The 9,889-nt window shown below is 48.7% G+C and overlaps 1 protein-coding gene across 1 annotated transcript in view; it reads left to right on the forward strand.

The window, feature by feature from the left end:
- ddx1 (DEAD (Asp-Glu-Ala-Asp) box helicase 1) overlaps positions 1–9,889 on the forward strand; it is a 35,926-nt gene that overhangs the window by 12,077 nt on the left and 13,960 nt on the right. Inside the window, exons 12-17 of the mRNA XM_084199135.1 lie at positions 598–712; positions 1,284–1,422; positions 3,691–3,751; positions 7,029–7,127; positions 8,637–8,726; positions 9,077–9,268. Of these exons, the coding sequence (XP_084055261.1) occupies positions 598–712; positions 1,284–1,422; positions 3,691–3,751; positions 7,029–7,127; positions 8,637–8,726; positions 9,077–9,268 (696 nt within the window). The remainder of the gene's footprint in view (positions 1–597; positions 713–1,283; positions 1,423–3,690; positions 3,752–7,028; positions 7,128–8,636; positions 8,727–9,076; positions 9,269–9,889) is intronic.

Raw genomic sequence — 9,889 nt, forward strand, 5'->3', positions numbered from 1 at the left:
TCTTACCAAGACGACATTGAATGTTCCTGAGTGGCCGAGTTACTGTGTTGACTTAAATCTGCTTGAAAATCTACGGCAAGACCTGAACATGGTTGTCTAGCAATGATGAACAACCAACTTGACAGAGCTTGAAGAATTTTTAAAAGAATAATGGGCAAATATTGTACAATCCAGGTGTGCAAAGCTCTTAGACTTACCCAGAAAGACTCACAGCTGTAATCGCTGCCAAAGGTGATTCTAACATGTATTGACTCAGGGGTGTGAAGACTTATGTCAATTAGATTTCTGTATTTCATTTTAAATACATTTGCAAAAATGTCTCAAAACATGTTTTCACTTTGTCATTATGGGGTATTGTGTTTAGATGGGTGAGGGGGGATATTTAATCAATTTTGAATTCAGGCTGTAACATAACATGTGGATAAATCAGGGGGGGTATGAATATTTTCTGAAGGCACTGTAAATACCTATATGACATTAATACTATTTATATTGTTTTGTAAAGGAACAGTAAGCCATACAATTATCTACACATATTCACTGTTCACATGTAGAGCTCCAACCAATATTCACTCATCTCTTCTCTCCTTCTGACAGAATGCAGAGCTGAAGTTTAACTTTGGGGGGGAGGAGTTTAAGAACGCCCCCAAGACGGGCTTCGTAGCCCTGGACCAAGCTGCTGAGGGACATGTGGTCAAATCCAGCCAGACAGGTAGGGGGTGTGGTCAAATCCAGCCAGACAGGTAGGGGGTGTGGTCAAATCCAGCCAGACAGGTAGGCGGGGGGGGGTGTGGTCAAATCCAGCCAGACAGGTAGGGGGTGTGGTCAAATCCAGCCAGACAGGTAGGGGGGGGGGGTGTGGTCAAATCCAGCCAGACAGGTAGGGGGTGTGGTCAAATCCAGCCAGACAGGTAGGGGGTGTGGTCAAATCCAGCCAGACAGGTAGGGGGTGTGGTCAAATCCAGCCAGACAGGTAGGGGGTGTGGTCAAATCCAGCCAGACAGGTAGGGGGTGTGGTCAAATCCAGCCAGACAGGTAGGGGGTGTGGTCAAATCCAGCCAGACAGGTAGGGGGGGGTGTGATCAAATCCAGCCAGACAGGTAGGGGGTGTGGTCTAGTCCAGCCAGACAGGTGAGAAACTAACCAATGAATACTGTTTAGCAACTATTACCTCAATAACCCTGCCACCTTTAGATACCATCCTGAATATACAAACACCATTACTTTTTCCCCTTTCCCCATTGGTACCCTAGTAGTTGAATGTCTCCCTCTCTCTGATGTAGGCAGTGCTAAGGTGTCAGAGGTGAAAGCTGTGTCCAGTGGTCCCAAAGCTCTGATCATTGAGCCGTCTAAAGAGCTAGCTGAACAGACTCTCAACAACGTTAACCAGTGCAAGAGATATGTGGACAATCCCAAGCTCAGGTACAGTACAGTACATACCTCTCTGTCACTGTCTGTCTGTCACGGTCTGTCTGTCTGTCAGTGTCGGTCTCTCTGTCACTGTCGGTCTCTCTGTCACTGTCGGTCTCTCTGTCTGTCTGTGTCGGTCTCTCTGTCAGTGTCGCTCTCTCTGTCTGTCAGTGTCGGTCTCTCTGTCAGTGTCGCTCTCTCTGTCTGTCAGTGTCGCTCTCTCTGTCTGTCAGTGTCGCTCTCTCTGTCTGTCAGTGTCGCTCTCTCTGTCTGTCAGTGTCGCTCTCTCTGTCTGTCAGTGTCGCTCTCTCTGTCTGTCAGTGTCGCTCTGTCTGTCAGTGTCGCTCTCTCTGTCAGTGTCGCTCTCTCTGTCTGTCAGTGTCGCTCTCTCTGTCTGTCAGTGTCGCTCTGTCTGTCTGTCAGTGTCGCTCTGTCTGTCTGTCAGTGTCGCTCTGTCTGTCTGTCAGTGTCGCTCTCTCTGTCTGTCAGTGTCGCTCTCTCTGTCTGTCAGTGTCGCTCTCTCTGTCTGTCAGTGTCGCTCTGTCTGTCTGTCAGTGTCGCTCTCTCTGTCTGTCAGTGTCGCTCTCTCTGTCTGTCAGTGTCGCTCTCTCTGTCTGTCAGTGTCGCTCTGTCTGTCAGTGTCGCTCTGTCTGTCAGTGTCGCTCTCTCTGTCTGTCAGTGTCGGTCTGTCTGTCAGTGTCGCTCTCTCTGTCTGTCAGTGTCGCTCTGTCTGTCAGTGTCGCTCTCTCTGTCTGTCAGTGTCGCTCTCTCTGTCTGTCAGTGTCGCTCTCTCTGTCTGTCAGTGTCGCTCTGTCTGTCAGTGTCGCTCTGTCTGTCTGTCAGTGTCGCTCTCTCTGTCTGTCAGTGTCGCTCTCTCTGTCTGTCAGTGTCGCTCTCTCTGTCTGTCAGTGTCGCTCTCTCTGTCTGTCAGTGTCGCTCTCTCTGTCTGTCAGTGTCGCTCTCTCTGTCTGTCAGTGTCGCTCTGTCTGTCTGTCAGTGTCGCTCTCTCTGTCTCAGTGTCGCTCTCTCTGTCTGTCAGTGTCGCTCTGTCTGTCTGTCAGTGTCGCTCTCTCTGTCTGTCAGTGTCGCTCTCTCTGTCTGTCAGTGTCGCTCTCTCTGTCTGTCAGTGTCGCTCTGTCTGTCTGTCAGTGTCGCTCTGTCTGTCTGTCAGTGTCGCTCTCTCTGTCTGTCAGTGTCGCTCTCTCTGTCTGTCAGTGTCGCTCTGTCTGTCTGTCAGTGTCGCTCTGTCTGTCTGTCAGTGTCGCTCTGTCTGTCTGTCAGTGTCGCTCTGTCTGTCTGTCAGTGTCGCTCTCTCTGTCTGTCAGTGTCGCTCTCTCTGTCTGTCAGTGTCGCTCTCTCTGTCTGTCAGTGTCGCTCTCTCTGTCTGTCAGTGTCGCTCTCTCTGTCTGTCAGTGTCGCTCTCTCTGTCTGTCAGTGTCGCTCTCTCTGTCTGTCAGTGTCGCTCTCTCTGTCTGTCAGTGTCGCTCTCTCTGTCTGTCAGTGTCGCTCTCTCTGTCTGTCAGTGTCGCTCTCTCTGTCTGTCAGTGTCGCTCTCTCTGTCTGTCAGTGTCGCTCTCTCTGTCTGTCAGTGTCGCTCTCTCTGTCTGTCAGTGTCGCTCTCTCTGTCTGTCAGTGTCGGTCTGTCTGTCAGTGTCGCTCTCTCTGTCAGTGTCGCTCTCTCTGTCTGTCAGTGTCGCTCTCTCTGTCTGTCAGTGTCGCTCTCTCTGTCTGTCAGTGTCGCTCTCTCTGTCTGTCAGTGTCGCTCTCTCTGTCTGTCAGTGTCGCTCTCTCTGTCTGTCAGTGTCGCTCTCTCTGTCTGTCAGTGTCGCTCTCTCTGTCTGTCAGTGTCGCTCTCTCTGTCTGTCAGTGTCGCTCTGTCTGTCTGTCAGTGTCGCTCTGTCTGTCTGTCAGTGTCGCTCTGTCTGTCTGTCAGTGTCGCTCTCTCTGTCTGTCAGTGTCGCTCTCTCTGTCTGTCAGTGTCGCTCTGTCTGTCTGTCAGTGTCGCTCTCTCTGTGTGTATTATCAGTATGTGTGTATTATCAGTATGTGTGTAACGCTGGGTGTATTATCAGTATGTGTGTAACTCTGGGTGTATTATCAGTATGTGTGTAACTCTGGGTGTATTATCAGTATGTGTGTAACTCTGTGTGTATTATCAGTATGTGTGTATTATCAGTATGTGTGTAACGCTGTGTGTATTATCAGTATGTGTGTATTATCAGTATGTGTGTAACTCTGGGTGTATTATCAGTATGTGTGTAACGCTGGGTGTTATTACAGAGATCTTCTGATCATCGGTGGTGTTCCTGCTAGAGACCAGCTGGCTGTACTGGAGCAAGGGGTAGGTTCTGTTAACCCCATAGGAGTCTGGGGGGGGGAGCTGGCTGTACTGGAGCAAGGGGTAGGTTCTGTTAACCCCATAGGAGTCTGGGGGGGGGGGGAGCTGGCTGTACTGGAGCAAGGGGTAGGTTCTGTTAACCCCATAGGAGTCTGGGGGGGGGGAGCTGGCTGTACTGGAGCAAGGGGTAGGTTCTGTTAACCCCATAGGAGTCTGGGGGGGGGGGAGCTGGCTGTACTGGAGCAAGGGGTAGGTTCTGTTAACCCCATGGGAGTCTGGGGGGGGGGAGCTGGCTGTACTGGAGCAAGGGGTAGGTTCTGTTAACCCCATGGGAGTCTGGGGGGGGGGGGCTGGCTGTACTGGAGCAAGGGGTAGGTTCTGTTAACCCCATGGGAGTCTGGGGGGGGGGAGCTGGCTGTACTGGAGCAAGGGGTAGGTTCTGTTAACCCCATGGGAGTCTGGGGGGGGGGAGCTGGCTGTACTGGAGCAAGGGGTAGGTTCTGTTAACCCCATAGGAGTCTGGGGGGGGGGGAGCTGGCTGTACTGGAGCAAGGGGTAGGTTCTGTTAACCCCATGGGAGTCTGGGGGGGGGGGAGCTGGCTGTACTGGAGCAAGGGGTAGGTTCTGTTAACCCCATAGGAGTCTGGGGGGGGGGGGAGCTGGCTGTACTGGAGCAAGGGGTAGGTTCTGTTAACCCCATAGGAGTCTGGGGGGGGGGGAGCTGGCTGTACTGGAGCAAGGGGTAGGTTCTGTTAACCCCATGGGAGTCTGGGGGGGGGGAGCTGGCTGTACTGGATCAAGGGGTAGGTTCTGTTAACCCCATGGGAGTCTGGGGGGGGGGAGCTGGCTGTACTGGAGCAAGGGGTAGGTTCTGTTAACCCCATGGGAGTCTGGGGGGGGGGGAGCTGGCTGTACTGGAGCAAGGGGTAGGTTCTGTTAACCCCATAGGAGTCTGGGGGGGGGGAGCTGGCTGTACTGGAGCAAGGGGTAGGTTCTGTTAACCCCATGGGAGTCTGGGGGGGGGGAGCTGGCTGTACTGGAGCAAGGGGTAGGTTCTGTTAACCCCATAGGAGTCTGGGGGGGGGGAGCTGGCTGTACTGGAGCAAGGGGTAGGTTCTGTTAACCCCATAGGAGTCTGGGGGGGGGGGGAGCTGGCTGTACTGGAGCAAGGGGTAGGTTCTGTTAACCCCATAGGAGTCTGGGGGGGGGGGGCTGGCTGTACTGGAGCAAGGGGTAGGTTCTGTTAACCCCATAGGAGTCTGGGGGGGGGAGCTGGCTGTACTGGAGCAAGGGGTAGGTTCTGTTAACCCCATAGGAGTCTGGGGGGGGGGGAGCTGGCTGTACTGGAGCAAAGGGTAGGTTCTGTTAACCCCATAGGAGTCTGGGGGGGGGGAGCTGGCTGTACTGGAGCAAGGGGTAGGTTCTGTTAACCCCATAGGAGTCTGGGGGGGGGAGCTGGCTGTACTGGAGCAAGGGGTAGGTTCTGTTAACCCCATAGGAGTCTGGGGGGGGGAGCTGGCTGTACTGGAGCAAGGGGTAGGTTCTGTTAACCCCATAGGAGTCTGGGGGGGGGAGCTGGCTGTACTGGAGCAAGGGGTAGGTTCTGTTAACCCCATAGGAGTCTGGGGGGGGGAGCTGGCTGTACTGGAGCAAGGGGTAGGTTCTGTTAACCCCATAGGAGTCTGGGGGGGGGGGGAGCTGGCTGTACTGGAGCAAGGGGTAGGTTCTATTAACCCCATGGGAGTCTGGGGGGGGGTTAACCCTAACCCTAACCCTAATAAGCTATATGGAAGGTCTTACCAAGGATAATTTAGCTTTTTGATTTTTAAGACCCCTTGAACTATCAAAAAAACATTATTTGATGAGAAAATGTTTTGGGCCTTACTGCTATTAGCCCATAGAAACGAATTGAATAACAATTTCACTACATGGAACAACAGATGGTCCCAAAAGGAAGTTTGTTCTGAAGTGTCTGTCCTATATCTGAGAGATAAGAAAGATCAGGAAACATTTGTTATTTTTTGACATGCATGTTAAATACACTGCATCACAGTGTCGGTGCAGACCCGGGTTCATTCCTGGGCTGTGCCACAACCGGCCGTTTTTTGTCATGTGGTGTAAGTAGATACGGTAGCCCAGGGGTGTCAAACTCAATCAGCGCATAAACACAACAAATTCACCAGATATAGCCTATTTTTGGTTTGCCAAAAAAAAAACGTCAAACTGTGACCTAAACTGATCATTTTGTTTTATTAGAAAAAATATGACCCTTTTTATAATGTTTTTATTATAATGTTGTAACATTTTAAACTGAACTGCATGGATCACCAGTGTAGTTGCGATATGTCTAAATGTCTGTCTAGTTGAGTAGCCAGCCTAGTCTAATGCTAAAATGTTGCTGTAATACGCCTACATGTTTCTCCTTTGCGATGGTGATTTTGTTGCAGGTAATTTTTTTTGGTTATTCATTGTCAAGCTTTAAAAACTGAAGCCAGACTGCGACATTTTAGTAGCGTAGCTAGGACGGTGGCATGTGTCTGTACACTCTCCCTCCGCTGTAAACCGGACACGCGAAAGCGGCACAATTTGAAGTTGAATTCACCGACGCGATCGAATCAGGCTATACTTTCATAAAGTAGATGACTCAACTGTTGACTCATTTATACTGGCTTGTGTGTCCTATTCTGCCCGCGGGCCTTGTTGGTTTTTGTTTGACATTGTTTCCCAGCAGCTAGCTAACGTTAGGCTCAGTGTTTTTAGCTTGCTACAAAACAGATACGCTAGCCTACTAGCCACGTTATGACTGACTAGTGATCATTGCCCTGGCTAGTCGGATTGGATTGACATTTCCAGCCTTGGTTACATTCGTCAGTTTTTATCCAGAATATTGAGTCATTGAACCTGAAACAGTGCATCCCGAATGGAGGCAGCAAACAATGTACCAGGCCAGCTGTGATTTACAACCTGATAGCAATATATTTTTGGACTACCAAGAAATGTACTGGTGAATTATATTAATCATGCATTCAACTACATCCATGTATTCTGCCAACAATACCTTAGTGTACATCATAGAATGTTGAGTCAAATATAACCTATTTTTAAAACCTCGTATAAAGTTGGTGTTGCAGCATAAACTGGGAATTTGATATTTTTGACTGATATTAAGATTTGTTTCGTATCTGCAAAGTAGTTAAAATGCTGTCAGTTCCACTTTTAAGTAGTTAAATAACATTTTATAAAACTTTCTCCATCCTCTTCCGCTATTTCTCCCTTTCAGGTGGACATGGTGGTTGGAACGCCAGGTCGTCTTGACGACCTCATCTCTACAGGGAAACTCACCTTGTCTCAAGTCCGCTTCCTGGTCCTGGATGAGTGTGTATGTACCTCTGACTGTCGGGTGTCTTGTTAATTTATATTATCTTGCTGTTCTGTGTTGCCTAAAACAGAGCAGGGGTCCTCCAAACATTTCTAGCATGAGCTATTAAAAAAAATATATTAAACATGTCACCAGCTTTCAAATAGGCACATTCTTCTCTTCTCCTCTCCCCTGCAACTCTTCTCCGGGTCCTTGGTGTACAAGATATGGGTCAATATACCTGGTAAAATAATGGTTAATAAACAACTTAAGGGCCCCATAAAATTATCATCTTCTGTATTTTCTGGAATTCTGTTTTATTTTTCCTGGTAAAAACAAAATGCATTATTATTATTATTATTATTTTTGTATTTTTTGGGTGTGTTTTTTTTTTACTCTCAAAATTACACTGAACAAAAATATAAACGCAACAATTTCAAAGATTTTACTGAGTTACAGTTCATATAAGGAAGTCAATCAATTGAAATAAATTGATTAGGCCCTAATCTATGGATTTCACATGACTGGGAAGGCAAATGCTGTCTGCCATCTGCCCGGTACAGTTGAAACCGGGATTCATCCGTGAAGAGCACACTTCTCCAGCGTGCCAGTAGCCATCAAAGCTGATTATTTGCCCACTGAAGTTGGTTACGACTCCAAACTGCAGTCAGGTCAAAATTTGAGAGAAATAAGCTTTTTGTCCTTATGGAACATTTCTGGGATCTTTTATTTCAATGTATGAAAAATGGGACCAACACTTTTTTTAAATGTTGCGTTTTTATATTTTTGTTCAGTGTACAGTTAATAATATAGAAACAACAAATGGATGTTCTGAGACCATGTCAATGCTTAAATCACATCAGAAGACCAGTTTTGAGGTAAAAAAAATAATATATAATTGTAAAAAAAAAAAAGATTGTGTAATTCCCCATTAGTTGCACATTTTAGAAAGAGGAATGTGTCGGTCTAGCATTGTGTATTTTAGGCTGCAGCATGTCATGGCAGAGTTTGCAAAGGTGGTATGGCCACCCAATTTGATACAAATAATTATGCTGTCTTTGTCAGGTAAGCCTACTCTGCAGTTAACATTTTAATTGAGAAGGTTTTTGGGAAAGTCTTTGTCTACCCACAAGACTGTTATCATTAGTGTCACTAACTGGCTACACACGGAGTGATGGGGGCGATAGTGCTGGAAATGAATTGGCAGATATTGTGTTAGGTTTGGCTTTTTAAGCCAATAGTGGCTAACCAGGGGTGGGATAATGTCAATGTGGCTTTGATTGGATAGTAGCCAGGAGCTTCTTTATGACCGTTTGCGATGGAACAGATTTTTAAAAAATTGCATGTTCTTTCAGAATTGCTTGGTGAGCTACTCGTAAGTGGGCTGGTAGATACTGTTAGCTGGGGATCTACCTGTTGGAGACCCCTGGTTACAGACCCCTGGTTACAGACCCCTGGTTACAGACCACTGCCTAGTGTGTAACCTATATAAAGCAGTGTAACATAAATATCATGTTATCTCCACTCCAGGATGGTCTTCTCTCTGCGGGCTATACTGACTTCATCATGAGAGTCTACAACCAGATTCCTCAAGTCACCTCGGACGGCAAGAGACTTCAGGTACAAGACCCCTAGTGTGTGTGTGTGTCCATGTGTTAACCTAATATATATATTACTCTCTCTCTACCAGGTGATAGTGTGCTCAGACTGTGTACCCCTCTCTCTACCAGGTGATAGTGTGCTCAGACTGTGTACCCCTCTCTCTACCAGGTGATAGTGTGCTCAGACTGTGTACCCCTCTCTCTACCAGGTGATAGTGTGCTCAGACTGTGTACCCCTCTCTCTACCAGGTGATAGTGTGCTCAGACTGTGTACCCCTCTCTCTACCAGGTGATAGTGTGCTCAGACTGTGTACCCCTCTCTCTACCAGGTGATAGTGTGCTCAGACTGTGTACCCCTCTCTCTACCAGGTGATAGTGTGCTCAGCGACGCTCCACTCCTTCGACGTAAAGAAGCTGTCGGAGCGTATCATGCACTTCCCCACCTGGGTAGACCTGAAGGGAGAGGATTCTGTCCCAGAGACCGTACATCACGTGGTCGTACCCGTCAACCCTAAACACGACCGCAGCTGGGAACGCCTCGACCGCAAGAACCACATCCTGGTCAGTCTGGGGTCAGATAGAATAGAACCACTTCCTGGTCAGTCTGGGGTCAGATAGAATAGAACCACTTCCTGGTCAGTCTGGGGTCAATGGTCAGTCGAGTGGCGCAGTGGTCTAAGGCACTGCATCGCAGTGCTATCTGTGCCACTAGAGATCCTGGTTCGAATCCAGACTCTGTCGTAGCCGGCCGTGACCGGGAGACCCATGGGGCGGCGTACAATTAGCCAGCGTCGTCCAGGGTAGGGGAGGGAATGGCCGGCAGGGATGTAGCTCAGTTGGTAGAGCATGGCGCTTGCAACGCCAAGGTTGTGGGTTCGATTCCCACGGGGGGCTGGTATGAAAATGTATACACTCCTTAACTGTAAGTCGCTCTGGATAAGAGCGTCTGCTAAATGACTAAAATGTAAATGTAATAGAATAGAACCACTTCCTGGTCAGTCTGGGGTCAGATAGAATAGAACCACTTCCTGGTCAGTCTGGGGTCAGATAGAATAGAACCACTTCCGGTTTGATCAGGGGTCACCATAGAGTTCAGTAGAGCAGGGTTTCCCAAACGCAGTCCTGGGGCCCCCCTGGGTGCACGTTTTGTTTTTTGCCCTAGCACTACACAGCTGATTTAAA

This window comes from Coregonus lavaretus (genome assembly GCF_964263955.1).
Source record: "Coregonus lavaretus genome assembly, contig: HAP1_SCAFFOLD_1394, whole genome shotgun sequence".
Lineage (NCBI taxonomy): Eukaryota > Metazoa > Chordata > Actinopteri > Salmoniformes > Salmonidae > Coregonus > Coregonus lavaretus.